The 27692-nt window shown below is 48.5% G+C and overlaps 4 protein-coding genes across 13 annotated transcripts in view; 1 reads left to right on the top strand and 3 right to left on the bottom strand.

The window, feature by feature from the left end:
* Window positions 1–464: 464 nt before the first annotated feature.
* LOC146560584 (barrier-to-autointegration factor-like protein) lies at window positions 465–2763 on the bottom strand. The gene is made up of 3 exons (XM_085295994.1): window positions 2604–2763; window positions 1412–1542; window positions 465–803 (listed from the first exon to the last, which is right to left on the bottom strand). Exons 2-3 carry the CDS (start codon window positions 1535–1537, stop codon window positions 657–659), a joined length of 273 nt encoding a protein of 90 aa, XP_085152120.1. The 5' UTR covers window positions 1538–1542; window positions 2604–2763; the 3' UTR covers window positions 465–656.
* An 818-nt stretch (window positions 2764–3581) lies between these two features.
* Window positions 3582–18688, top strand: gins1 (GINS complex subunit 1 (Psf1 homolog)). Of its 3 annotated transcripts, none has more exons than XM_085295991.1 (7): window positions 3582–3721; window positions 16922–16986; window positions 17689–17787; window positions 17868–17958; window positions 18170–18286; window positions 18365–18439; window positions 18530–18688. In XM_085295991.1, the coding sequence occupies exons 1-7, from the start codon at window positions 3599–3601 to the stop codon at window positions 18596–18598; spliced, it is 639 nt and encodes a 212-aa protein (XP_085152117.1). In that variant the 5' UTR covers window positions 3582–3598; the 3' UTR covers window positions 18599–18688. The 3 variants fall into 3 exon arrangements, with proteins under 3 accessions (XP_085152117.1, XP_085152119.1, XP_085152118.1); XM_085295993.1 differs by lacking the exon at window positions 3582–3721 and adding an exon at window positions 15858–15986; XM_085295992.1 differs by lacking the exon at window positions 3582–3721 and adding an exon at window positions 15981–16371.
* abhd12 (abhydrolase domain containing 12, lysophospholipase) lies at window positions 6587–16197 on the bottom strand. 3 transcript variants are annotated; one of them, XM_085295987.1, is made up of 14 exons: window positions 16044–16197; window positions 14927–15101; window positions 11505–11626; window positions 10775–10880; window positions 10256–10375; window positions 10127–10157; window positions 9777–9822; window positions 9559–9691; window positions 9077–9114; window positions 8767–8846; window positions 8609–8691; window positions 7835–7913; window positions 7130–7257; window positions 6587–7055 (listed from the first exon to the last, which is right to left on the bottom strand). In XM_085295987.1, exons 2-14 carry the CDS (start codon window positions 15097–15099, stop codon window positions 7019–7021), a joined length of 1176 nt encoding a protein of 391 aa, XP_085152113.1. In that variant the 5' UTR covers window positions 15100–15101; window positions 16044–16197; the 3' UTR covers window positions 6587–7018. The 3 variants fall into 3 exon arrangements, with proteins under 3 accessions (XP_085152113.1, XP_085152116.1, XP_085152115.1); XM_085295990.1 differs by lacking the exon at window positions 16044–16197 and adding an exon at window positions 15863–15998; XM_085295989.1 differs by lacking the exon at window positions 16044–16197 and having other exon boundaries at window positions 14927–15326.
* A 2786-nt stretch (window positions 18689–21474) lies between the features above and the next one.
* The window catches only part of ninl (ninein-like), a 30025-nt gene continuing 23807 nt past the window's right edge, over window positions 21475–27692 (bottom strand). For 5 of the 6 annotated variants that reach the window (XM_085295974.1, XM_085295980.1, XM_085295976.1 and 2 more), the window contains 8 exons: window positions 27442–27558; window positions 27234–27347; window positions 26858–27004; window positions 26624–26773; window positions 26437–26550; window positions 22160–22354; window positions 21921–22034; window positions 21475–21845 (listed from right to left, as the gene is read on the bottom strand). In XM_085295974.1, the coding sequence (XP_085152100.1) occupies window positions 21654–21845; window positions 21921–22034; window positions 22160–22354; window positions 26437–26550; window positions 26624–26773; window positions 26858–27004; window positions 27234–27347; window positions 27442–27558 (1143 nt within the window). In that variant the 3' untranslated portion in view covers window positions 21475–21653. The remainder of the gene's footprint in view (window positions 21846–21920; window positions 22035–22159; window positions 22355–26436; window positions 26551–26623; window positions 26774–26857; window positions 27005–27233; window positions 27348–27441; window positions 27559–27692) is intronic. The other variant, XM_085295975.1, reaches the window with a different exon arrangement.

Genomic DNA, 27692 nt, shown 5'->3' with positions numbered 1-27692 from the left:
TAATGATGATGAAGCCGAGTCCTCCGTGTTCAAGCCTCACAGCATGTTCACAGCCCGACACACAAACGCTGGACTCTGTAGTTCACAGCATCCGTTTTCTTACATCCTCAAACAACTTTTAATATTAGACAAAGTTCTTAAATGATGAGTGCATGGACTAAGAGCAAAACGCTCCTCAAACTTACCTGTCCGGTGTTAAAAAGGAACCGCCCTCTTCTGAAGCCATTTCTAACAGGGGTGGACTTAAGGAGGCGGCGGGGAAAGCACCAGCAGGTCAGCGTCCTCGAGCGTCTCTCAGGCTGATCTTTGTCACTGTACGTGCATGATGTCACAGGATGATGTCACACATGTACTCGTGCATGAACACAAACACATCTACAAATCCAGCAGCAGGTGGCGCTGTACCCTGTCATACGGAGGCTTCGATGTTTTTATGGTGGACTCAGAAAGAAGACAGCAAGCCGTGGAGACAAAGCTTTTATTCATGTAAACGTTCTTCAGTGAAACAGGTAAACAGACACCTGGCAGAGCGCTGTGACATCACAGCGCTCCTGCAGGAAGTCCACCTCAAACACCTAACAACAGCAGAGCCATCAGAAGCCTCCGAAACAGGAAGTGAGCAAACGCAGGTGTGGTTTTTGTGAAGAGGCGGCACCTCAGAGGAAGGCGTCACACCACTCCTTCAGGCACTGAGCGCAGGAGCTGGCCTGGCGAGAGTTGGCGCCGATGGAGTCTTTGAGCCAATCGGTGAACATCTCCGTGTCTTTCCTCAAGAGCAGGAACTGACCGAGAACCACATATGCCTGAAAACACACACACACACACACACACACACACACACACACACACACACGTGAGTCAGTCCAGTTACAGTCTCTGTGGATAATTTCCCCTGTGATAACTGCACAGAGGGTCTTTATAAGTCAGCTATTTGGATTCTATTCAGGCTTTCAGTTTGCACCATCAGGGGCGTGGCCTGTCTGCCTAAAAGGTGGAGGGTGACACAGGCAGTTGTAGCTGCTAGCTGTCTGCTAGCTTCACCTGAACTGAACCTGTGGACCATGTTTGTGCTCTCAGTTAGCAGCTAATGCTAGAACCCACAGGAGCATCACACAGACTCTGAAACCTGCTGATCAGTGCTCAGTAACATCCAATCAAAATCCTTGAATTTCACCGTGTACCAAACCTGGAGCTCCGCCTTCTTGGACGCTCTGTTAGTACCTCACAGCAGCCATTATTGGTCATGTGAGGTCGTTAAAATGCTCCAACAGAACTACAATCTGACTACACAGCACACAGCAGTGAAGCTGCCGTGTGCTCTGTGTGTGTGTGTGTGTGTGTGTGTGTGTGTGTGTGTGTGTGTGTGTGTGTGTGTGTGTAGGTGTGTGTGTGTAGGTGTGTAGGTGTGTACCTTGTCGAAGCCATTCTCCTCCAGCTTCTTCCCCAGAGTCTCTCCGATGCCTGACAGAGCCGTCACAGGTTTGTCCGCCATCGGCTCTCCAACAAAGTCCCGGTGCTTCTGAGACGTGGTCGACATCCTGACTGCAGGAACACACACACACACACACACACACACACACACACACACACTAAACCCTCTCCTACTCGTCTGGAGCGAGTTCGGATCATTGGTGTCAAAATGAACTCTAAAAACGTTTTTGTGGGAAAGTTAAAGTTTGGAAACCTTCACAAGCTGGAGGATCACCTGCAGAAGAGTGTGGCTGATCTGCAGGAGACCTTTGACCTCAGTGGCCTTCTCCTCTCAGCAGGAAGCCAGTGTTGCCAACTTAGCAACTTTGTCCCTATATTTAGTGACTTTTCAGACCCCTTAGCGACTTTATTTTCTAAAAAGGGACAAGCAACAAATCTGGAGACTTTTTCTGGTGTTTTTGGAGACTTGAAAGCACGTATCGCTCTTACTCTCAACAAGCAGCGGTGCTGCCGTGGGCACCTCACCCGCGCCAAAGCACTCACGGGGGGAGGAAAGTCCTCCCCCAGCTGCTATCAGGGCAGGAGACGCTCACACCTGTGTGCCCAAACTGCAAATGAACCGCGCATGAGCGAAGCCGCTGCTCCGCACTGACTGTAACGCAGTCAGTTCTTTTACTCTTATGCTGTTTTGTGGATCACAAGGTTTAAAACTACTTATAAACACACACACTGTAACTCCACCAGAGTGCCTACTTCGGGTCACTTTTGCGGGGTTGGAATTGTGGCATTACAAAAAACAATAATTGCTAAAAGAAATTTAATTTGTAGTTCTAAACAAACTAACTGCATTTAGGACGTTTTTTACTCACTTTGTCTCTTCCACGATGTTATTTCTCTCTCCGACAACGTTACAATTACATTAGCATGACCAATTATGCAAATTAGGCGATGACGTCATTTAGCGACTTTTAGGACAGCCAATAGCGATTTTCCTTGCTGAGTTTTCAACCGTGCAGGAAGCTGAGGGCTGCAGGGGGCGGGGTCAGCGCTCCTTGTGGCTTCAGACCAGTTTAATTTTCTGAACTGTGCGCGTGTGTTTGTGTGCCTCCGCGTGTGTCTGCTGCTGGACTCCCATTAAAACCAGTGGAACCAGCTGCAGGTGGAAGCTCTACCTGTCACAGGAGGACTCGATCCCGCTGATGTGGACCTGGGCCGGTCTCACGCGCTGGACACTAAGGAGACACACCGCGTACCTGTGAGCACGAGGAGCTCACCTGAGCACAGCGGCGGCTCGAACAGGAAGCGTTTTATTGTGGAAACCCGGATGCACGCTGAGTTCCCTGACGCTCGTGGTGTGACGTCATGACGCAGAGACTCAAAGATGGCGTGAGTTGAAGAGGAGTCACTCCTCGGTGAAAATGAGATCCCCAAACATCTTTTGTTTTTTGGAGCGCAGATTCTGTGATTTCAAACTAAACACGCCGTGAGAATCCTCCCACTCACGGTGAGCCCAGCACACAGGTCCAGGTGTCTCCTGAGCCTCAAACACGTGTGTGACGTCACGAGCTTGCAGTCCTGCTCAGACACGTCAGAGCCGTGACGGCTGCCGCTGATCCAGTCACACACGGAGCCAGGTGCATGAAAGTAAAAGCGCTGCGGACTCTTTTTTTCAATGTACCGCTGATTGCCCCGCCCCCTACTCATAAAGCCCCGCCCCACGATCTCCACGTGTTGGTGTGGTGGGCGGGGCCGTAGCTACTCTTCTGGCTGTTCTTACAGGCGTTCCCACTGTCTGCGGGTCACCTCGCTCCCCTCGCTCCGTGACCCGGGTACTTTAGCGGAAACATGGCGGTGCCGCTGACCGACCATGAGAGGCGGAAGCAGATCAGCGTGCGGGGCTCGCGGACGTCGCAGAGATCAAGAAGACTTTGCAATTCACGCTGGTGAAGGACCGGAACGTGGCCACGCCCCGGGACTACGACTTCGCCCTGGCCCCAGTGGCGTGTCCAGCGGGGTGGCCTGGGGGGACACAGGCCACCCCCCCCCCCCCCCCAACCAGACTGGCCACCCCAGGTGCCACCCCAAAGGCAAAACAATAAAATTCAATCAAGTATCAAATGTCCGATAATGTATTCACGGTGAAGCTCAGATATCCGAGTGTAAGTGAATGCAGCATCGCTTCTGCGCTATGCGCATCACGTTAGCAAAGGTAGGAGAGCCAAGCGCGAAAGATGGCACTACAGGAAACAATTTTTCGGTGAAAGAAAATGAGGACAGAATAAATGTCCCGGTAAGTAATATTAAGTTTGTTGAGTTTAGTAAACTTCGGTGAAATTAGAATCCCAAGGAAAAAATAACACTTAAAGAATTATTGCAGCTGTGGAATATTTCAGACAGTATGCTACTGAGGGCAGCTAACATAAGAGTTATGAGTTATAAGATATAATCTAAGTCGTAACATTGCTGTATGGAGCTGCAGATTTGGTTGCAGGTTAACATAGCTGGACTGGCCATCGGGCTTATTTGACTTATTTTTTATTTTTTTTGTAACGGCATGAACAATGAGAGGTGGTGGATTGGCCAGATGCAGGTCGATGTGTAGAAATAACTCCGTTGTTTGGTGGTGGCTATGACGGGGCTTCCACAGAGGCAACAGGTGGATGAGGGAAGGGGAGGCAGGAGGAGAGACCCGAGGCAGCCACCAGTCCGAGTGTCAGGTGAACTGAACTTCAGGTGAGAAGTTATGACCTGCAGTCTCTCTGGGTCAGATATAAACCAAGTTTAGGTGGAGTTTATTTTCATGTTGCTGACTTTTTACTGTCAGTTGCAATAACTCGTACTGCGTTCTAGCCAGCTTGACGGAGTTTTTATACAGCTGTTCGGTTGCTATGATGTTACTGATAGTGAACTTTATTTTATTCATAAGGTTAGTAGAGTTGCCAACGGCTCCTTAAAAAAATGGAATGGTCCCTCATTCAGAGAAAATATTACACGTTTCGTATTGAGCTGAGAAGAGACGCAGTTTGTCCCGGACTTCAGCTAGAATGGAAAAAAGACACAAAGCTGGATTTATTCTGTCTTTGCTGCACAGCTGCCTCTTCTCTCATTCTCCCCCCTCTCTCTCCTGTTTCTACTTCAATCATGAAACTGATCAATGATCAGCTGATCGTCTCTCTTGTTTGTTTATCACTTTGCGCCGAAAGAGGAAACCAGCGGATGTCGCGCTAAACAACAGCAGCACGTTTAAGCTTGATCAGCTGTTGTTAGAATTTATTTAATATTAATTTCTAGTATCAGCTGATGTTTGCTGGAGCCACAGCTGTAAACCTGCTGGTCATGATGTCAGTTTGGATATGTGGTGAGAGGGAAACATGAAGATGAAACCAGGAGACGTCCTTACTGAATCATCAGAGCTGTGATGGAGAAACAGGTTTACCTTTTAGGTGACATGGATGAGTTGAAGTTATGAACTGTTTCTGAGAGACAAATAACACCAGGATCCTTTTTTATGTAGCTGACAGCTGGTAACTGTGCAGGGGCGGGTCTAGCAAATATACCAACAAGACAGTGTACATATGGAAAAGATGTATATAAATCTTATAAAGTTTGTATCTGTCTTGTGTGAAACTTGTATGAAAAGCATACAAGAGTAAAAACAGATATAAGATCCTTTGAAAAATTATATAATGAAACTTGTATGTTTTGGATACTAAAACAATATATGAAAGTAATGAGAAAGTGGCCACTTTCATGAGTAAATCATATAAGTTTTTACTATTTCTTTTCCATATGGGACTGTCACAACAGCATTTGTTTTCATTCAAAGGCTTTATGGCTTTAATACCTGGGGGGCCGGTCTCCAGTCAAAATGCCATTTTTTTGTCCCAGTCCAGCCCTGGACACGACACGCAGTGAGTTAATCTGAGCAGGTGCATTAAAAAATAAATGGCCGGGCCAGCGGTGCACATCGCAAATCAGCTCGCAGAGACATTAGGTGTGCCGCTTCTTAATGACGGTATCTTAGCTAACAACCCCAAGTACCAGATTCAACTTGTAATTGGCTAAAAATAACTTCGTCTACTGGTCAGAGGGACGTTGTTAGCTGGCAGTTTTTTTTCAAGAGATGTTGAAATTTCCACATTCAGACACTTCAAATGCTTCAGCAGCTGTCGGCTCAGCATCAGCACCACGGAAATACACGGATACATCTGTATACTCGAGACTGATCAAACCAGAAGCTTTAATGAGCAGCTGGTTTGTCTCGCATTAACTGGCTGAGTTAATACCAGTTAATCGAAATGCAGCTGATTGAACTGAAAAGCTCGACTCTGTGGGGTCAAAGTTTGCAGAACTATGGACACAGCTGGACTCCACAGCTGTGCGTGTTCATGGAGCTGCATGTTCACCTGCTGGACGTCACTACCTGACGCGTTTAACTGTCTTCAGAACATTGCAGAGGCCTTACTGACAGTGTTTGGCTCTAATATCTGTGTGAGCAGATTTTCTCTCACATGAGTCCTCAGGTCTGAATGCTGGACACTCGGAGACCAGAGATCACAGTAACATGTGTGTCTCTGTATTAACAAACATGCCATATTGGCCCAGTTTATTTTTCTTATCATTGTTGTGAGGAGACCATAAATAGCATTTGCATTTTGCCTGTACGTCCAGGTGGATATATTTGTGCAGAATCGTGCCTTTGAGTCAAACAGCGAGAGAGCGCTGTTTACTCACTATCCAATCACATTACAGCATAAATAAGCTAACGAGCGCGTGTCTGTGGCGGTGCGTTCAGGGAACCAAGCAGCTTGTAAAACTAAATCTTTATTTTTTTATCTTCTTTTAGTTTAAAAAAATCATCGTGTTCGATGAAGCTGAGCATCATCATCAGCTCAGAGCTCATTAATATTATTGTTGTTGTTATTTTGGTTTTGAGTTGCTTGTTCGAGGCCCGGCGTGAGCGCCCAGGTGTCTCGTGGGTAATGGTTTCGCGTCAGAATCTGTTTCTGCTGCTGTTTTTATTTCCTTCACCACAGAAACATGAACCTGATGTTTTGTACACAGAAAGCTTCGTCCTCGACTCGTTTTCTGCTTGTTTGTTTTTAAACGAGATTTTCGTCGTCAAAATTGCCTTGTTAACATTTTTTCTTTCATCTGATGATTTAACATTTACTTTAATTTTGGATATTTTTGCATCTTTACATTGAAAAATAAAAATCTCTTTATTTCAGTCATTGTAAGAAATGCTGACATCAACATTTTCAGATGTTTTTGAAACAAACAGCAGAACTGATAAATGAAGACAAATAAAACAAATAATATTTAATTCAAGTTGTAACAGGCCTTCAGACAAGTTCCAGTGATAAACTCGACACAATCACACAAAAATATTAAAAACTCCACGTCACCACTCTTTAAAAGCATCGGTTGCCGTGGCGACCCTGCGTGCTGTGACGCGAGCGCGGCTGTGGGAGGAATGCTAACAGAAGGAGGAATGATGTGTCGAGGTCATGCGAGGACAAAACGAGCCGCGGCGGTGCGGCTGTCGTGGAGTGCAGAGAGTAATCCGAGTACTTCCTGTCTGTCCTCACTGTGCGACGGGATGAGCTGTGCCCAGGAAATCACTGAAAGAGAAGACAAAGAGCAGCGTGAGCGCGGTTTCGCGGCTCACCGTGACATCACCGCGAGCTGATCCTACCTGAGGATGTTTGGCAGCTCCGGGCTCCTGTAGATGAACTTGTGCTTGTAGGCGAGCGCGGCGGGGAAGGGCACGAACTGAACCTTGTGACCGCTCAGGCTCTTCGACTGCGACGCCAGCGAGTAGAGCTGCAGGGAGAGGGCGAGGAGGCGGGTTAGTCTCAGTTTCTTCTTCTACTGCAGGAAAAATGGCGTGCTGCGTCCGGTCTACACCGTCACAGCGCGGCTCTACAGATCGGTCACACAGAAACTCGTGCCTCTCTCTCCCGTCTTCGACGCCACCCTCCCTGAGCCTGGCTCTTCCTGCTCCCACCCTCGCCTATGCGCCTGCTCACAGGGTCGTCTGGTTGTTGGCTCCTCTCTGTGTGATCGTCGGCTCTATGAAAAGCGCCCTGTTGTGATTTGGCGTTGCATAAATGCTGCCGGAGCAGATCCGTCCACATCAGAACGTTCTTTAAAAACATGAAACGTTCCGGTTTCTATTAACGTGACAATACAGCAGAAATCTGTCCAATGTTTTCGTTTTAGCTTCAGTTCTACCGAGTTAACGATAAAAACCCTGAAAACCAGAAACTTCACACCCGAGCCTCAACTCTCGCGGCCCGGTCCGTGCCGTGGGGGTTGGGGGCCGCTGTCTTAAAGAATAAGACTTGTTCTTGACGGATTTCTTTAGATTGGTGGAGATGTTTCGGTCACACTTTCTTACCTTCTTACCGAGGTGGAAAGGAACCACGCTGTCGTCCTCGGCGTGGAGGATGAGCACGGGACAGGAGATGTGGTTCATGCTGCAGACACACAAACATTCAGGGACATTAAACTTGTACTTGCAATTATTTTATTGTACTTTTTATATTTTACATTTATATTTATTATTGAAACTTGCACCAAGGGAGTGGCACTCCAATTTCGTTGTACTCTGTACAATGACAATAAAGGCTATTCTATTCTATTCTAAACGCCTCTGCTGCAGTTCTTCTAACAGCCACTAGGTGCTGCTGTTTGGGTTATGTGTGTGTGAATCACCAGATATTCACACACACATAACGAGCTAATATTTCCAGATTAGTCTGCAGGGTCAAAGGTCAGCAGCTGTAATGAAAGTCTGTTCTCTGACGCTGCACGAGCAGATCCAGGATCAGCGTCTAAAAACAATCAAGCTCCATCCGTCAGACCTGCTCGGGTCATAAAAGTGAAAAATCAACGATTCGGTTTAAACTTCACGAGAAACTCGAAATGTTCCTCGGACAATTTAACATCAACTCCAAAATTATCCAAAGACGGTAAAAACGTTTCCTGTTCCACCCACTCAGGAATTTACTCCGAACCCCGAGAACAAGTAAACGCTCGGAGGCGCTCTGCACGCTGATTCAGGTCAAACAGCCGCATGCTTTTTAAAAACGACGTAGCGAGCTGCTGACGAGCAGCCGGGCACCGCTCGAAAACACGTTTCACGTGGGAGGAGCTTTGATGAGGTACATACTTCTCATCGCTGGTGAAGCGGATGTTGTTGGCAGTGATGGCGTCCAGGAAGAACCAATCAAAGCCGGGCAGGTACCGGTACACCTGAAACACACACACGCACTGTGAGACACACCTGCAGGAGCTGTGTGCGTCTGTGTGTGTGTCTGTGTGTGTTACCATGGAGAAGGGGTGACTCTTGGCCTCCTCTCTGATGTTGGTGAAAGGAGACTCTAAGATGAGCGCGTCAGGAGGACTTCCTGTGAAACGATGTCATCATTAGTACCTGACGCTACGTTTCCCACAATCCTCGGCTGCTGAGACGCTCCAATTAAACCCAGAAATAAACTCCTGGGAGTTTTAGTTAATGTCGTTCTCAATCTGCTGTTTTGCTATTTTTAATCCACACAGTGCTGTGCAAAAGTCTTGAGCCAGCCCTCATTTCACACACACTAAGGAGAGAAGTGTGTGTGTGTGTGTGTGTGTGTACCTCTGTCACACAGCCGTCTGACCACATTGGTTGCCACTCTGAAAGAAAAGAAACTCGGATTAAATCGGAATCCTTGGATCTGCTTCAGCCTCGTTGCTGCTGATCGACCTCTGGGACTGAAACTTGCAGTTCCTCTAGCGTCCTGCAGGGGCAGCAGTGACCCCCCCCCCCCCCCCCACTATAAAACTTTAGAGCTAATTTCCAGTTTCGATGCCTGAATGTTGAGAAGGCTTTCAGAAGTCGTGACTAAAGCTGGAAAGGTGTGGCAGGAATGATTCAAAGCCTCACTAAGACACCACCTGTCCAACATCCACCCACACCCACTGCATTAGACACACGCTGAGCCGTGACCGTTTTCTCCTTTCCTGTTCTCATGTGGGCGGGTCTTATAGCACTGCCACCCTATTAGTGAGTCACCTTTAAAGGGGCGGTCAGTAAGTGGTGTGCGTGCAAAGGAAACAGGTACACAGGTGTGTTGTTACCCTGTTCCCAGAGAGTGTCCCCAGATGTAAAGAGGCAGCGTTTTGTCTGTCCGCCGCTTCAGCCAATCATAAATAAAGAGAGCGTCTGATGTCATCCCGCTCTCTGATGGCGAGCCTTCTGAATCGCCCCAACCTGCACGTGCACACACACACACACACAGGTCACACAGGTGTGCCAGCTGTGTTTGTCCGCCTGCTGTACTCGGCTTGTTTCTCACCTCTGTAATCAAACGTGACCACGTGGTAGCCTAACGAGCTGAGGACCTGAAGGAAAACAGGCAGACACAGTCAGTACAGCATCCCTCCGTCCACAGCCAATAAGATCAAAGAGATCGAAAGCTGGAGAGCGTTTCACAGACGCCAAAAGAAAACAGTGACAAACAGGAAGTCCACAAACTCTCAGCTGATTAAACCACGCCCCCAAACATGCGTGTGTCTCAGAAAATGTGACCCTGATCTGACCCAGACCCTTTAAAGGGTCTGGGTCAGATCAGGGTCAGAGGTCGAGGAGTTCCCGATGAGAGTTCTGTGGTTTCTGGAAGTTTCCAAACAGCAGACGAGTGCTCACCTTGTACAGCTGCACTCTGTGGTCTCCTCCTCTGTAGAGAGACACGAGGTCAAAGGTCAAACTCTACATTTAAATCAATGACAAAGGTGTGCGTGTGTGCCTGCTGGTAGGGCCGGGACGGGGGTTCACCTGGTCCCTGCGTTTCCGTGGAGATAGAGGATAACGGGGTGGGAGGAGCTAAACTTGGACTCGTACCAGTCGCCTTTCTTCCCCTGAGCTTCTCTCCACATCTGAGCAGGAACCGTGTGCCTGAAACAAACAAACAAACAAACATGTAAACAAACAAGCACGCTGGGTCTCGGGAGCAGGAAGCTCGTTTCCTCCTCACTCCTCCAGCTCCACCCTTGGCTCATGGTCACGTCTGCACCGCCCACAGGATTTCCTCTTATCCAGGTAACTTCAGGGTGAACTCTGAGTCTGTGTGAGTGTGTGTGTGTCTGTGTGTGTGTGTGTGTGTGTGTGTCTGTGTGTGTGTGTGTGAGTCTGTGTGTGTGAGTGTGTGTCTGTGTGTGTGTGTGTGTGCGTGTGTGTGTGTGTGAGTGTGTGTCTGTGTGTGTGTGTGTGTGTCTGTGTGTGTGTGTGTGTGTGTGAGTTTCTGTGTGTGTGTGTGTGTGAGTGTGTGTGTGTGTGAGTGTCTGTGTGTGTTACCAGACTCCGATCTTCAGCCCGCTCTCAGGTTCCAGGTAGAAGTTGTGTGTGTGGTTCAATCCCTGGTCCAGAGGTCGCTTCAGGTCGATGAAGTACGGCATCCTCACTGAGGGGGAGGAGGTCAAAGGTCACATGCTGATCACATGACTGCTCACTGACACACAGGGTTCCTCGCCAGTCACAATGCTTCCTGCCATCATTACAAGTTAACGGTAATTAGCCCCTCCCTCTGCTGTGTGGGTTCCACCTGAGCCTCGCTGCTAGTTTTAGCCCCCCATCACCGCGAGGAAACAGAGCTGCAGCTTCACATCCTTCCTTTTAAGGAGAAATGTGGGCGTGGCACTTTGTCTTCTGCAGTGCACCTGTGCAGGTGACGTGGACAGACTGATGTCTGTGACAATCACCGGACCAACACTTTGTTTTCTAAACTTCACTGAGTCAGACGGACTGTTTGATGCCGTCTGATTGGACGACGAACGCTCTTTAACCGAGACTAGTCATTCACTCAGGTAAAAGAAGCCCAGGAGCTCTCGTGACAGTGGGGAGGAAGAACTCCCTTTAACAGGAAGAGACCTCGACCAGAGCAGGACCTGGGAGGGGCAGGCGGCCGGGGTCTGAAACGATTCATCGAGGTTTCTTTTACTGCGTGTTAACGAAAGGTTTTAATAAATAAAGGAGCGCCTGCTCACACAGACGCTCCGATTGGCCGATTCGGGACACGCTGACTCACCGAAGTTGAGGAAGACGAGTTTGGCCTGGATGGACGGACACAGCTTGATGATGAAGGGAATGGAGACGTAGACGAGCAGCAGCCACAACACCACCCTCTTCAGCTTCCCCACCAGACCCAACCTGAGCACAGACATTCAAAATAACTTTATTTAAACCCCGCCTACTCACTGGGACACACAAAAACAGCACAACATCCTGAATGACCCACACGTGACAAGTTCAGCGTGACACGTGTGACAGGCGTGCAGATCGTCGGACACGTGACAGAAACAAACCTGATTGTTTGGTTTGAACTTTCTGTACATTGATTTTTATTGTGACTTTTACTCCTCAGCTGACATTAAATATACGTTTCACTGTATTATCATGTGACCGGTCATTTTAACAACACAGTAATTAATAGAAAGTTTCTGTGGCGTTTATGTCGGCGTCCGCCCGTCGACCCGACACAGGACTGACTTTTATTACATTTTTATTCATTAATCTGCATCTGACAACGATCGAGCTGCCAAAGACACGAGACATGAATAAACCCTGGAAACTGCAAGAAACACAACTCTGAAAATAACGCACACAACATGTGTGAGCGACGCATGCTCGCGTCCACCGTTTAAATAAAGTTTATTCAAGCTTGGAAGCAGCTGCTTTCTCCCAGGACCCGAATGAGGACAACATGTGAAGGTGACATCTGAGCCCTGTGTGTGTGTGTGTGTGTGTGTGTGTGTGTGTGTGTGTGTGTGTGTGTAAGCTGATCAGCTGTATTGGTATTGCTGCTGTAACAGGACGCTGCAGCTGCAGACCTGAATTATTCATTGATGAGTGAGAGTCTGCAGACCTTCAGCTGTCCTGAGAGCAGCTTGTTTACACGTGCACGCACACACGTGCACGCACACACGTGCACGCACACACGTGCACGCACACACGTGCACGCACACACAGCTTCCTGTCTGATCGTGGCTGTAATGATGAACATAAGCAGGAAATCAATGTTTTTATCTACAAACAGCTTCTAAAGCCCCGCCTCTTTAACCTGGACCTCCTCCTCACCACAGCTGGATCCTCGTGTTCGTGGCGAGCTGGACTCCCACTGTAACGCCTGCAGTGCTGCTGACTCGATATAATAAAACGCTGCTACGTGTTTCACAGTGACTCCCTTAAAAGTGTGTCAGAGGTCAAAGGTCACCCGTGTTTGAGGTCGAGACGCTGACTCGGCGTCAGGAGGAGAACTTCTTCTTTCACAAGCTGATTCTGCAGGAAGTGATGACACATGGACTCAAACCCGTGACACACAGCTTTAACACACGTCAGCAGCAGCAAGGTCACTTCCTGTCGGCGTCTGAGCTCAGACGGCGGATCCCGTGTCACTTCCTCTTCTTGTTTGACGTCATCACGTGACAGGTGCCATTTTAGCGCTCGCCTGTGCGTGAGGTCAGTCAGACGCGGCGGCAGCGCTCGCTTTCAACGTGACTAAGCACTGACCACGAGGCCGTCGGCGCTCCATCGCTTTAACGAGCCGCCGCGGCGGTGTGTGTACAGGTGTGTGACGGTCACCGTGGAGATATAGTGTGTCTGCGTAAGCAAACCAATCAGAAAACAGTTCAACGTGTTTTTAATGTTTGTTTTAAAACTCTTGACCTTAAAACAGCTGAAAATCATTTTACAGAACAAATGATGACAAAAACGTTTTAACATCATTTATCGTCCAAATATTTAAACGTGTCGCATTTTTCTGCCCTGTAAAGTCAATAAAATGCTGATGACGAAGGTCTGAGCTCACGTCGTTTGTTCAAAGGTTTCAATGTGACCAAACAGCCCAAAACGACAGCGTCAACGTCCCAGGATGCACTGGGCCTGACCTGTGCTTCAGGTGACCTCCTGCTGGCGTGCGAGCTGCAGAGATCTAATCAGGATTAAACCAAAGAAGAAGAGTGGACCTGACACGCCGAGCTGGGGTTAAACGGGCTCTGACATTCTTCGTGTATTAAAGATCAGAAAAGAGTCGCTTTGTTTTTTTGGAGTATTTTCTTTAAATTCCTTCATTAAAGGGCGGCTGTGAAGGCGGAGCCTGAGAGCCTTCTTCAGCCCCAGCTGTGATGTGCTGCTGGAGGCGGTCCTACGAAGCTCTGAGCCGTGACCGAACACTCAACAATAAAGTCGGGATGAAGGCCGACCTGATGACGAAGCTCTCACAGAAAGTGTCAGCGTCATCCTGATGGAGAGAACGTCAGAATCACAGCAGCTTCATGTTTGTTTGTCTCTCAGTGAAGCTGCTGTAACTGCTGACTTCCTGTGGCTGTAACCACAGATGACTCGGTTAAACTAAACGTGATGATGATGATGTTGCGACAGCGTGAGTGTGTCAGCTGTGGCAGGTAAATATCTTTGGCATCTCGATGTAAAGTTTCCTGCTGCAGTAAACAAAGAGCAGCTTCAGAGCTTTGAACGAGGCGCTGCTTTATTCAGTCCGACCTGCAGCTTCCAGTCTGACCAGCTCGCCGGCCTCGGTGAAACCAGTCGGACCAGAAATGCCGCCCCACAATCAGATCTAGCACGAGGGTCAAAATTCCAGCACACTGAGGAAATAGCTGACAACCCCGCTCTGATCACCCAGACGGGACACTTTTGGTCTCCTCTGTGACGTTTTTTAATAAGCTGTTTATTCAACTCAGTTTTTAAGCATTTTCTATAAAATGTTCTTTTTCAAGGTGTAATTTTTAACTTTCCATTTCACTCTTGTTTCTTCTTATTTCTATTTACATGTGAGCTGCTTATCATTATGTAGTCAAAGGAGCTTGCAAAGAAAAGCGTCTGGACTTCTTTAAGTTGCTTGAAGACGTTTCACCTTCATCCGAGAAGCTTCTTCAGTTCTAAGGTCAAATGGTGGAGAGTCCCAGATATAAACCTAGTGGGAGTTTCCCCCCACAGAGGGACAAAAGGACCCCTGATGATCCTCTAATCGCCTGAGCCAAGGTGGGAAACTGGGTGTGGGTCCCAATCAGCCAGAGTTTCGGGTGAGTTCATTGTGAAACCTGGCCCCACCTTATCATGTGATGTCCTGAGGTCAGATGGCCCAGGATGTGAGTGGGCGTTAAGGCGTCTGGGAAGGATCTCAAAACTGGATTATAGATGGCAGAGAGTTGGTGTCGTAAACCCCGCCTCTGTTTTGCAAGCTCCTTTGACTACGATGACCTGGATGACTGAGAACCTTCACAGACTTATCATTATGTACTTGTACCTTTATCGCTGTTGACTGTCTCACTCTCTTGTTCAGCACTGATTATTCTTAAATGAATAAACTTGAGTAGAAAAGCAGCAAAAACAAATATTTTTTCTATGAAACTGAATTCACTTCACATCACACTGATTTTCATCTAAATAACGCGATGCTTCAGCATCACAAGCACCTGTCCCGCCTCTCACCTCCGGAACGGTTTGGCCATGCTCCGGTCCGCTCCCGGGCCCTGCCGGCCGCCTGCTGCGGGCCCTGCCGCTTCTCTGCCGGTGCGCTGCTTCAGGTCCGTGTCGCTGTCCAGCAGTGTACCGGTGGTCCCGCTGTCATGCTCCGCTGTCTGCGAGTTGGTCCGCTTACGCATGCCTGGAAACGTGATTGAAAGCGGATGTTAACCGGAGGATACCCCCGTCGTCGGCTGCTGTGCGGGTGACGGAGCGCTGAGAGCCGGTGAGCACGGAGCCGAGTCCCCACTGTGCCTGCGCCGAGATCCGCAGAGAGCAGCTGATCTGAAGCAGATCTGCCGCAGCCAACCGCAGCGCAGGTAACACAACCACGTGGGCGCACAGTGACGCGTCCACGGCCTCCGGGGAGCGTCGGAGCAACGACAATCAAAACAAAACCGGTTTATGAGGATTAAAGAAAGAATGAAGAAAAAAGGAAGCGCACGGGGCTCTCAGGGGCAGCTCGGAAAGTCAAGAAACGCCCAGAAGGACGTGACCAAAGTGAAGCGTGAGAAGCTGTGATCTCTGTCTCTGTGTTGGAATATTTAAGTAGCTTCTATCGTGATTTATTCATTGTATTTCATTCCAATACACACCACACACCCAAAAATCACAAACTAAAACATTTATGAATCGACATCAGGACACTGAGGATCAAATAAGTCCCACAAAGAGAAGCCACCACAAAGATCAAGTAATTCCCTGATAAGCAGCTGGAGTGATGTGTATTTGATTGGAAGCGTGGATGAAACCCACGATCACCCCGGAAGTTTTGACTTATTTTTGAGGGATTTTGCTGCAGAGAGCTCGTTTTTCCGGTGGAACGTGAACGCAGTATTAACAGTGACGCTAACCCAGGAAGAAGCGGCGGAAAGTGCGTTAAAGGCGGCTTTATGAACTCACACAGAGCCAGTGAGTCCGGCTCGTCCTGTTCCCGGTTGTCAGAGGCTCCTGTCGGGATGACGGCTTTATTTTAGCCGCTGCGCTTACCGGAAGTCACGCTACGGGATAGAACTGAGATCTGACGGTAAATGACGGCTTTCCCGCCCACGGCGACACCAGCACTAGCACGGCTCACTCTCACCTCTGAGTTGGGCTCAAATGAAGCCGCTTCACCGCATCTCCGACTCTTCCCGAGCTTTTAGGAATCGCAGCTGCCCGCTTCGTGTCGCGGAGTTGGAGGTTTGACTCAACGCGGCTTCCGGAGCTGCGCCTGGAACGGTCACGTGATCAAAACATTGTTTTTACCGCGAACGTGAGCCGCCCGGTGAAGTAGGAGCGTGTCGCGGCCCAACGGAGAGATTCGCCGGGATTCTGCTCGTTTTTGAGGTGCCACGATGTTCTGCGAAAAAGCCATCGAGCTGATCAGAGAGCTGCACCGCATGAGCGACGGACAGCTGCCCGCGTTTAACGTGAGTGATCCCGGCGAAAACCCAGGGCTTCACCCGGTTTTCAGAGGCAGCGGACTCCATTCACAAACCGGATATTTTAACATTTACCTGCTGCCCAGAGCAGAATAATCGGTCTGTGAGGCATCGCAAACACATCGTCAGCCAGTGCAGACACAGGACTAAACTTCGGCTCAGGTCGGATGATTCAAATACTGACCAACAGACCAATGAGGGGAATTTAAGAAAACGGACTCTGAAAAGTGTTGGACAGAATTACGCGCGTCTTAGAGATCTCATCTAAACATGTTTACACATAACAAGCACTGCATTACATGTCGGCTGTTTTAACGACATCGATGTGCAGCCAGCAGCACACAGTTAATATCTAGTTATGTTGGGCTCTTCGTGGTGAATCATTTCCTGCATATGCTGAATTATCAAAGTGGTGTCAAACTCGTGTGTAGAGTAATAACAAGTCAGTGGTGCTTTGTGGAGGTCTGTGCCTCCACCAGGTGCTGCTCCATCAGGTCACTGAGCCTCACTCACAACTGGTTTGGTTTCTGCGTTTCAGGAGGATGGACTGCGACAGGTGCTGCAGGAGATGGAGGCGCTTTACGAGCAGAACCAGAGTGACGTGTGAGTCCACAGCAGGCTGATCTGTGCAGGTTTCCTCAGGGTTCCCAGGGTCTGAGGGTTTGGATCCAGGTTTCTGTTAACCTGACCATGACCAGATTACACTTCCCGTGACCCCGCTCCTCCCTCTCATAGCAGGTTTTAAAACCCATGAAATCCGTATCAAATAAACATGAAGCCATGTGAAGCTTTGGGCCTCAGTTTCAGTTTAAAATAATGATACTGGGTCCAAAACCACCTACAGTTAATGTTACAATAAAAGTAATAAATAATACTAAATGCAATGAAAATTTTATCTCATGAATTAAATAAAATTGTATTTATACAGCAACAAATTTCCAACAACAGTTGCCTCAGGTAAATGTAAAGACCCTACAGTAACACCGAGAAACCGAGTCAGCCTTCGATCAGACACTTTGGCAACAGTGGAGAGAAAAAACTCCCTTTTAACAGGAAGAAACCTCCAGCAGAACCAGGCTCAGGGAGGCTGAGGAGTGTGATTCTCCTGAAGCTGGAGCACATCCTCCAGACCTCCTTCTAAAAAGGAGGAACACCACCTGAGTGCTGGTTCAGAGTGTCATGAAGGCCCCGCCCACCCCAAACTGCTCAGCGGGACCCCATCCAGCATCCTCTCTGGCACCTGAGTGTCGCACAGACAGGTGCGACTGACGGCATCACTGATCAGCTGATGTTCGTGTGTTTCAGGAACGAGGCGAAGAGCGAAGGTCGCGCCAAGCTGATTCCCTCCATCAAACTGCGCCACTGCTGCCTGCTGAGGAACCAGCGCTGCGTCACTGCCTACCTGTAACCACACCTGCAGTCATGTGACCACCTCTCTCTGCCTCACCTTTCTCCTCAATGACCTTTGCTGATCTTTGTCGCAGGTACGACCGGCTGCTGAGGATCAGAGCGCTGCGCTGGGAGTACGGCAGCGTGCTGCCCGCCAATGTTCGCTTCCACATGTGTGCAGAGGAGGTGAGTGTGACATCACTTCCTGTGTTTTCTCTCAGGTGATGCTGATGCTCTGTTGCTCTTTTTATTGGCTATTGTAAACTTTCACTTTAAAAGCCTGAATAATTCACTTCAGGGGGGGCTTTTATTGTGAAAGAGGCAGCAGAGCGTACTGTAGCTCTTGTGTGTGTGTGTGTGTGTGTGGCAAATCAGCTGACAGGTGTGTGTGTTTTAGCTGCAGTGGTTCAGTCAGTATAAGAAGTCTCTGGCCTCCTTCATGCGCTCTCTGGGGGGCAATGAGGGTCTGGACATCACGCAGGACATGAAGCCTCCAAAGAGCCTCTACATCGAGGTGAGACATTTGACCTTTGACCTTTAGCTGCAGCATGACCTCGTAGCACTGACGCCGACATCTGTCTTTGTTTTTCAGGTGAGGTGTCTCAAGGACCACGGCGAGTTTGAGATTGACGACGGCACTGTGATCCTGCTGAAGAAGAACAGCCAGGTGAGGACGGGATGCCACTCTTCTTCTTCTTCTGTTTAAAAACATGTGAAATGTTTCAAGTTGTCATGGTAACGTCTCCTCTGTCCTCAGCACTTCCTGCCGCGGTGGAAATGTGAGCAGCTGATTCGTCAGGGCGTCCTGGAGCATGTGGTGTCCTGACGATGCAGATGTTTCAGCAGCTGGAAAACATCTGCACTCACCTTTATTCTGGGCTCTTCTTCTGATGGGATAATAAATTGTTTTTTTCAAGCTCCGCCTACTTTATTTAAAAGCTCACAGTGAAGCTGGAGGATGAACACTAACTTCTTTCCACTGTATAAAAGTTAACATGAGGGTTACTGATGGTTAGAGACAAATGCAGTCACATGGCAGGATGCTGTAAACGGACCAAACTTCAGTCAGGAGAACAACTGAGATAATCCATCCACAATACGAGGTTAGTCAATATACTGCTGCATGGGCTGTAGTTACATTAGAAGGGTTTAAAAACAGAGGCCGACAGTGATCACTGATTAAACAGAACAAGATACAAAACATTAAAACATGTTAAAAACACAACAGCCTTAATAAACAGTAGTTTGGACCCAGAGTTCATACGCCATCACTTAAAGACCGGATTAGACAGGCATATGCCATCATGGACCTCCAGAGCGTCTCAGATTCAACAAGGTGAAAGTTTTCCTCAGACTCTGGTCCATGTGGATATGACATCATCATGACATTGGCCAGTGAGTGTACGTCAGCACAGGTGTGAAGCGTTACCTGTAAACCTGTAATCATACTTTGAAATCAAATAAAATGTTGATGTTCAGGTTCAGCTGATCGAGTTTATCGCTGCGGTTATTGGCTGCAGAAGCTCGGCGTCGCCGGGACGTCTGGTTAAAAAGATAAAGGTAAGATGACATAAAGATAAAAGAGCAGAGCTCTGAAGCTTTAAAGCCGTGACCGTCGCGTCCTCGTGGCTTTCTCCCACTCGCTCCTCACAGCTCACACCGGACCTGAGCAATTCAATTCAATTTTATTTATGTAGCATATTATGTTCCACCTCAGACACTTCACACCTCCTCTACTCACCCTGCTCACTCCCCCCCACCCCCAACAACAGCATCCAATACACACTCAACACAAGGCTCCAGCCTGTCTCTCTCAACCACCCAGGTTAGGAGGGAACTGAGGAGGATTAATGGCAAGAAGGCAGCGGGTCCAGATGGCATCAGCTCGAGGGTCGTCAGGTCCTGCGCGGACCAACTGTGTGGGGTGATGGAGCACCTCTTCAACCTGAGCCTGAGGTTGGGAAGAGTCCCACAGCTCTGGAAAACCTCCTGTGTTGTACCAGTGCCAAAGACTTCAAGCCCCAAGGACCTCAACAGCTACAGGTCGGTGGCTCTGACATCCCACCTGATGAAGACCCTGGAGCGGTTGGTCCTGGCTCAGCTTCGGCGCCTAACAAGCTCATCACTGGACCCACTTCAGTTTGCCTACCAGCCTGGCATTGGAGCGGATGATGCCGTCATTCACCTCCTACATCGTTCCCTCGCTCACCTGGAGACCGCTGGAAGCACTGTGAGAATCATGTTCTTTGATTTCTCCAGTGCCTTCAACACTATTCTTCCCTCGGTTCTAAAGGACAAGCTGGTGAACTCTGGAGTGGACCATCACCTCACTACCTGGATCCTGGACTACCTCACCGACCGACCACAGTATGTGAGGACTCAGGGCTGTGTGTCGGACAGGGTCGTCTGCAGTACGGGGGCCCCACAGGGAACGGTTCTGGCTCCGTTCCTCTTCACCATCTACACTGCAGACTTCTCCCACAACTCCACCCAGTGCTTCCTGCAGAAGTTCTCTGATGACTCTGCAATAGTCGGCCTCATCACTGATGGGGACGACAAGGAGTACAGAGGTCTGACTCAAGACTTTGTGGACTGGTGCCAGCTGAACTACCTCCAGATCAACGCCAGTAAAACCAAGGAGCTGGTGGTAGACTTCCGCAGGCACAAGCATTCTCCACTGCAACCACTGAACATCCAAGGTATGAACATCGAGGCTGTGGACAGCTACAGGTACCTTGGTGTTCATCTGAACAATAGACTGGACTGGACTCATAACTCAGACGCCCTCTACAGGAAAGGGCAGAGCAGGCTGTACCTGCTGCGGAGACTCAGGTCGTTTGGAGTGGAGGGCCCACTCCTGAAGACCTTCTATGACTCTGTGGTGGCTTCTGCTATCTTTTATGGCGTGGTCTGCTGGGGCGGCAGCATCTCTGCTGGGGACAGGAAGAGACTGAACAGGGTGATCCGAAGGGCCAGCTCTGTTCTAGGATGCCCTCTGGACCCAGTGGAGGTGGTGAGTGACAGGAGAACGGCGGCTAAGCTGTCATCCCTGTTGGACAACATCTCCCACCCCATGCAGCAGACTGTGACAGCACTGAGCAGCTCCTTCAGTGGGAGACTGCGGCACCCACGGTGTGGGATGGAGAGATTCCGCAGGTCTTTCCTCCCCACTGCTGTCAGACTCCATAATAAAGACTTTAACTGATCAAGCACACACATCCACACATGTGCAATAACACTAAGTGCAATAATCTTTTCTGGCATCGTATTTTTACTCAGTTGTATATAGCATTCGTATTCTATTTTTATCTTATTGTATATTTTTATTCTATTTTATTCTACTGTATATAGTATATTATTTTATTCTATTCTGTACAGTTGTGTACTGTATTTATTCTTATTGTATTCTAATTTTTGCGTCATAACTTTTGCACTGTCCACTTCCTGCTGTGACAAAACAAATTTCCCACGTGTGGGACTAATAAAGGTTATCTTATCTTATCTTATCTTATATAGCGCCAAATCACAACAAAAGTCGCCTCAAGGCGCTCAGGCGGCCGGTTCTGGCCCCCGAGCTGCATGTTTGACACCGCAGACTTTCAATGTTGATCGTTTGAGACTAACAATGAAAACCAGCGATTTGCTGTGTAACTCCTACAACATGATATGTGACAGGAAGTGAATCAGCTGGAGGAGGCGGAGTCACAGAGACATTAAAACTTTATTTCAATGACGCAAAAATAAAAAAAAGTTTCATTATAAACAAAGATAATACTGACACACCGAACGTGTGTGTGCTCCAGACATCCACCTGCTCCACACAGGGCACAGGTGAGGCCCCGCCCCCTCCTGCTGGGGCCTTCTGCTCTGCGTTGGCATGGTTATGTGGCGAGCGATGCAGGGACGATGTCCCTCAGCAGCTTGTTGAGCGCGCCGACCTTCTCCTCCAGCAGGAAGTTCTTCTTCTCGGCGCGTTTCTGCCGCTGCTCGGTGACCTGCAGCGCCTTCATCAGCTGCGAGTTCTCCACGTACAGGTCCTTCAGCAGTGCGCTCGACTTGGCGTTCCTCGCCAGCTGTGGGAAAAACGGCAACGGGTCAAAGTTCGACCGGACGTTTGTGAATGGCGGAGAAGCAGCGCCAACGCTCACCTGCTCTTTAAGCTGCTCCACCTTTTCCTGCAGGAGCAGACGGACCGCCTTCAGTTTGGTTTCCACATCCTCCGCCCTCTGCTGCAGCGCCGCCATTGCCTTCTCGTACTGATCCTAAACGCCACACACACACAGGAAGTGACAGCTGTAATGCAGTGAGAGGGACGGCCTGTCGCTGCTGCGGGCAGCGGTCATCATCATTCCCCTCATAAAAGGGTAACCTCTGACCTCTGACCCACCTGCTTCGTGCTGATCTGAGAGCTGCTCTTCTGCTCCTGCTGCCTCAGCTCCTCCTCCAGCTGCAGACGACTCCTCTGCTCCTCCATCAGCCGGGCCTGCAGCACCTCCGCCCAGTCCCTGCAGCTGTTGTCCTCCTGCTGCTGTCGCAGGTGCTGCGCCTGCGCCACGCTGAGGGCGGCGTCTGCTCGCACCGCCTGCACAGACAACAGTTTTAAACATGGCCGCCGATCAGACATCCAGAGCTTTAGTGACCAATCGTTTTTATCCTTGCAGCGTCCAAATACTCACACGGCGTGTATGTGTGTGCCCATATGGAAAAGAAATAGTAAAAACATACATGATTTACTCATGAAAGTAAATCATGAGTAAAAATATATTTTTTTAGTAAGTATACGAAACATACAAGTTTCATTGTATAATTTTTCAAGGGATCTTATATCTGTTTTCACTCTTGTATGCTTTTCATACAAGTTTCATACAAGACAAATAAAAACTTTATAAGATTTATATATATATCTTTTCCATATGGGTGCCTTTATGGACGTACACCGAGTCTGTGATGTACAACAGCGAGCGTGTCAGCGTTCTGAAGTGTTTCTGATGTTATGATGGCGTCGACTGACCCGACCACCATCAGTTTATTTTTATATTTTAATGAAATGTAACTAACATTTCACTCTCAACCTGAAAACTGTTCAGAAATCCTTGAAAATAAATATGGCGTGGTACACCCCATCCCCCCGTGAGCGTTTTAAACACGCCTCCGATCATCTGCAGATTTGTGTGTGCAGCGGTGGGCGGAGTTTGATGAAGGACTCGAGCAGCTGTTTCTTTCATTCTACCTGAGCTCAGTGAGTCGGTAATGGCTCCGCCTCTTTGTGTTTAACACTGGGCTGAATGAGCGCGTCACCTGGTGTTCGCTCGCTCTGCGGTAGAGTATCACTTCCTGTTCCTGCTCAAACACACAGTGATGTTTCTGAGTAGCTTATCTGCAATTTAATTAAAACCTTTTAAATACATTCTTTTTCATAGTATAATCTTCATGTGCTTCATCCGAAGCACACTCCCTGTGTCTTTATGGTTTCGCTAGCTTAGCTTAGCTCGTAGCCGACTCGTTAGCACCATGGCTACTTCACCTCTCCCTCCTGCACTTTCCCAGAGGAACCCACCCGAGGGATTAATAAAGTTCTATCTTATCTTATCTTATCTTCTTGCTCATTGTGTCAGATGTTTAGTTACTCCTCGGCCTCCTTTAGCAGTAATGATATCTGTAACAAATGTAGCATATTTGCAGCTCTGGAGGCCAGGATTACTGAATTGGAGACTCGGCTTCGCACCCTTCATTCACCCGTAGCTAGCCAGGCCCCTGTAGCTGGTGCAGCCGAAGATAGCATAGGCCCCGCTAGCTGTTCCCCGGCAGACCCCAAGCAGCTGGGGAAAGAGGGCGGCTGGGTGACGGTGAGGAGGAAGCATAGTCCTAAACAGAAGCCCCAGGTACACCAGCAACCCATTCATGTGTCTAACCGTTTTTCCCCACTCGGCGACACACCCGCCGGGGGTCAAACTCTGGTAATTGGTGATTCTGTTCTCAGACATGTGAAGCTAGAGACACCGGCAACCATAGTCAATTGTCTTCCAGGGGCCAGAGCAGGCGACATTGAAGGAAATTTAAAACTGCTGGCTAAGGGTAAACGTAAATTCAGTAAGATCATAATTCACGTCGGCAGTAATGACACCCGGTTACGCCAATCGGAGGTCACTAAAATCAATATTGAATCGTGTGTAACTTTGCCAAAACAATGTGGGACTCTGTAGTTTTCTCTGGTCCCCTCCCCAATCAGACCAGGAGTGACATGTTTAGCTGCATGTTCTCCTAAATTGCTGGCTGTCTGAGTGGTGTCCCAGAAACGATGTGGGCTTCATAGATAATTGGCAAACCTTCTGGAGGAAACCTGGTCTTGTTAGGAGAGACGGCATCCATCCCACTTTGGATGGAGCAGCTCTCATTTCTAGAAATATGGACAAATTTATTAAACCCCCCAAAATATGACTATCCAGAGTTGGGACCAGGAAGCAGAGTTGCAGTCCTACACGCCTCTCTGCAGCTTCTCTCCTCCTGCTACCCCCCCCAAAAACCATCCCCATAGAGACTGTGTCAGCTTCCAAAAAGACAAAAAACAAACTAAAAACCAGCAACAAACAACTTAAACATAAACAATCACAAAGAAAGAACAATACAGTATCCACATCTGAACCAAAGAGTAAAACAGTGAAATGTGGATTATTAAATATTAGGTCTCTCTCCTCCAAGTCTCTGTTAGTACATGACTTAATAATTGATCAACAAATTGATTTACTCTGCCTTACAGAAACCTGGTTGCAGCAGGATGATTATGTTAGTTTAAATGAATCAACACCCCCGAGCCATTCTAACTACAAGAAACCTCGAAGCACAGGCCGAGGGGGAGGTGTGGCAGCAATTTTTCACACCAGCCTATTAATCAACCAAAGACCCAGACAGACTTAATTCATTTGAAAGCCTGATGCTTAGCCTCGTCCACCCCAGCTGTAAACTCAGAAACCAGTCTTACTTGTTATCATCTATCGTCCACCTGGGCCTTACACAGAGTTTCTGTCTGATTTCTCAGACTTTATATCTAATTTAGTTCTGAGCTCAGATAAAATAATTATTGTGGGTGATTTTAACATCCATGTAGATGCTAAAAATGACAGCCTCAACATGGCATTTAATCTGTTATTAGACTCAATTGGTTTCTCTCAAAATGTAAAAGAACCCACCCACCACTGTAATCACACTCTAGATCTTGTTTTAACATATGGCATAGAAACTGAACATTTAACAGTGTTTCCTGAAAACCCTCTCCTGTCTGATCATTTCCTGATAACATTTACATTTACAATAATTGATTACACAGCAGAGGAGAGTAGACTTTATCACAGTAGATGTCTTTCTGAAAGCGCTGTAACTAAGTTTAAGAATATAATCCACCCACTGTTATCATCTTCAATGCCCTGTACCAACATAGAGCAGAGCAGCTATCTGAACGCTACTCCAACAGAGGTCGATCATCTTGTTAATAATTTCACCTCCTCACTACGTACGACTCTGGATACTGTAGCTCCTGTGAAAACTAAGGTCTCTAATCAGAAGTACCTGACTCCGTGGTATAATTCTCAAACACGTAGCCTAAAGCTGATGACTCGTAAGCTGGAGAGGAAATGGCGTGTCACAAATTTAGAAGATCATCATTTAGCCTGGAGAAATAGTTTGCTGCTTTATAAGAAAGCCCTCCGCAAAGCCAGAACATCTTACTATTCATCACTGATTGAAGAAAATAACTTCAATAATTACTTCCTCCAAACCATCAACGTGTCTTTTAGACCCCATTCCTACAAAACTGCTCAAAGAAGTCCTGCCATTAATTAATGCTTCAATCTTAAATATGATCAACTTATCTCTAATAATCAGCTATGTACCACAGGCCTTCAAGCTGACTGTAGCTAAACCTTTACTTAAAAGTAGAATGGGAGGCAGAGCCTTCAGTTTTCAGGCCCCTCTTCTGTGGAACCAGCTTCCAGTTTGGATTCAGGAGACAGACACTATCTCTACTTTCAAGATCAGGCTTCAAACTTTCCTTTTTGCTAAAGCATATAGTTAGGGCTGGACCAGGTGACCCTGGATCCTTCCTTAGTTATGCTGCAATAGACGTAGGCTGCCGGGGATTCCCATGATGCATTGAGTTTTTCCTTTCCAGTCACCTTTCTCGCTCACTATGTATTAACAGACCTCTCTGCATTGAATAACACTTGTTATTAATCTCTGTCTCTCTTCCACAGCATGTCTTTATCCTGTCTTCCTTCTCTCACCCCAACCAATCGCAGCAGATGGCCCCGCCCCTCCCTGAGCCTGGTTTTGCTGGAGGTTTCTTCCTGTTAAAAGGGAGTTCTTCCTTCCCACTGTCGCCAAAGTGCTTGCTCACAGGGGGTCATGTGATTGTTGGGTTTTCCTCTGTATCTATGAAGCGCCTTGAGGCGACTTATGTTGTGATTTGGCGCTATATAAATAAAATTGAATTGAATTATACTGCAGGCCTGGTTTTAGTCGCAAACGTTTCCATGATGACGAAGCATTGAAAGAATTTGTACGGAAACAAATTGGTTTCGAAACAGTCAAAGACTCGCTGCAGCCCTGGTTCCTGTTGATAAAACTCTTATCTGATTGGACCCCCCTGCAGTCCTGATCCGGGGCACAGACCTGGTCCTGGGCCTGGATCCGGGCCTCCTCCGCCTCACTCAGTCTGCTCTTCAGCTCCTTTTGCTCCTCGCTCAGTTTGTGGACCTTCACATTTTCCACCTGCAGCTCCGAGAGCTGAGCAAACATCGACCAATCAGCTTTAAGAATCTTGAGCAGACCCCGCCCCCCAGCTGCACCTGGACAGTACCTGGTGTTGGAGCTCCTGGTTCTGGACTCTCAGTTTGCAGGTCTCTTCCTGCAGAGTGACAGAGGCCTGCTCCTCTTGCTCCTGCAGCGCCTGTCGGAGCTCCTCCTTCTCCCTCATCAGCTTCCTGACACCGGCCTCCAACTCCTCCACCTGAAACAGGAAGCAGCCAATCAGAATGATGGGGCCGCAGTCCAGTCATAGTCAACGTGGCGATGTCAGAGGTGGCGGTCTCACCCTGCTCTGAGCCTCCTGCAACTTCCTCTGTAGCTCCGTCGCATCCTGGGCATGGCTGAGTTTCTCCTGACTGATGGCGGCAAGCTGAGAGCGAAGGAGCTCCGCCTCCGACTCCAGAGACAGCACGCTCTGCTGCAGCTTCTCCACCTGAAGAAAAAAAAGGCTCTGTGATCATGTGACACAGACTGAGGCTTAAAGCTAGCTAACACTAACGTCCACTCGACGACCTCATCCAAACGCCTTCACGCATGGCTGAAAGAGCGGAGTGTGACGTGGCCTGACCTTTGACCCCGAGGGTTAAACCTGTCCTGCGTTAAAGCTGCAGGTGTTGCTGTTCGTTTTCTTGTTTTTCACATTTAATGTCTGCGATATCGACCTTTGTATTTCGCTCATTGGCGTCTCTCAGCAGTTTGGCCTTGTCCTCCTCCACCCATTGCAGCTTCAGAGTCACGGCGCTGAGCTCCGCCTCCAGCACCGGCTGGCACTCCAGCTGAGAATGAAGCACAGCGAGGTGAGTGTCCTTGTTGACCTCATTAACAGCTCTGAGCTGGGATCCTGCACAGTTTTAATTCAGAACCTCCTACCTTCTCCTTGGAGGTGCTAAGCTCCGCCTCCAGCAGCTGTTTCTCCTGTGTCCAGGACGCCTGCAGTTGCAGCTTCTCCCGCTCGTGCTGCAGCGCTGCGTCCTGCAGCCGCCGCACCTGAAACAGCAGAAACCGTTCATCCGTCAGAGCTCACGGCAGATACACTCGTCGCCACGTTCTCGACCCATCCCGTTCACACACTGGGGTCTCCGCGCTGCCGTAGCGGAGTGACGACACCTCGCCACCGGTAA

This window comes from Mchenga conophoros, linkage group LG13 (assembly GCF_057382185.1).
Source record: "Mchenga conophoros isolate Kocher_MC1m ecotype Shallow Benthic linkage group LG13, M_conophoros_male_GT1.1, whole genome shotgun sequence".
Classification (NCBI taxonomy): domain Eukaryota; kingdom Metazoa; phylum Chordata; class Actinopteri; order Cichliformes; family Cichlidae; genus Mchenga; species Mchenga conophoros.
Note: the sequence above shows the minus strand (reverse complement) of the source record. Positions and strands in the feature narration are given on the sequence as shown.

Excerpts from the sequence above, each read along its gene's own strand:
- LOC146560584 (XM_085295994.1), bottom strand. The coding sequence starts at position 1,537 with ATGTCGACCACGTCTCAGAAGCACCGGGACTTTGTTGGAGAGCCGATG. Across the intron at positions 804-1,411 it reads AGGAGAATGGCTTCGACAAG|GCATATGTGGTTCTCGGTCA; the intron begins GTACACACCTAC and ends GTGTGTTTTCAG.
- gins1 (XM_085295991.1), top strand. The coding sequence starts at position 3,599 with ATGCAGCATCGCTTCTGCGCTATGCGCATCACGTTAGCAAAGGTAGGA. Across the intron at positions 3,722-16,921 it reads AGGACAGAATAAATGTCCCG|GAGGATGGACTGCGACAGGT; the intron begins GTAAGTAATATT and ends TCTGCGTTTCAG. Across the intron at positions 18,287-18,364 it reads CAAAGAGCCTCTACATCGAG|GTGAGGTGTCTCAAGGACCA; the intron begins GTGAGACATTTG and ends TTTGTTTTTCAG.
- abhd12 (XM_085295987.1), bottom strand. The coding sequence starts at position 15,099 with ATGCGTAAGCGGACCAACTCGCAGACAGCGGAGCATGACAGCGGGACC. Across the intron at positions 9,692-9,776 it reads GGTCACGTTTGATTACAGAG|GTTGGGGCGATTCAGAAGGC; the intron begins GTGAGAAACAAG and ends GTGCACGTGCAG. Across the intron at positions 8,692-8,766 it reads AGAGTCACCCCTTCTCCATG|GTGTACCGGTACCTGCCCGG; the intron begins GTAACACACACA and ends TGTGTGTTTCAG.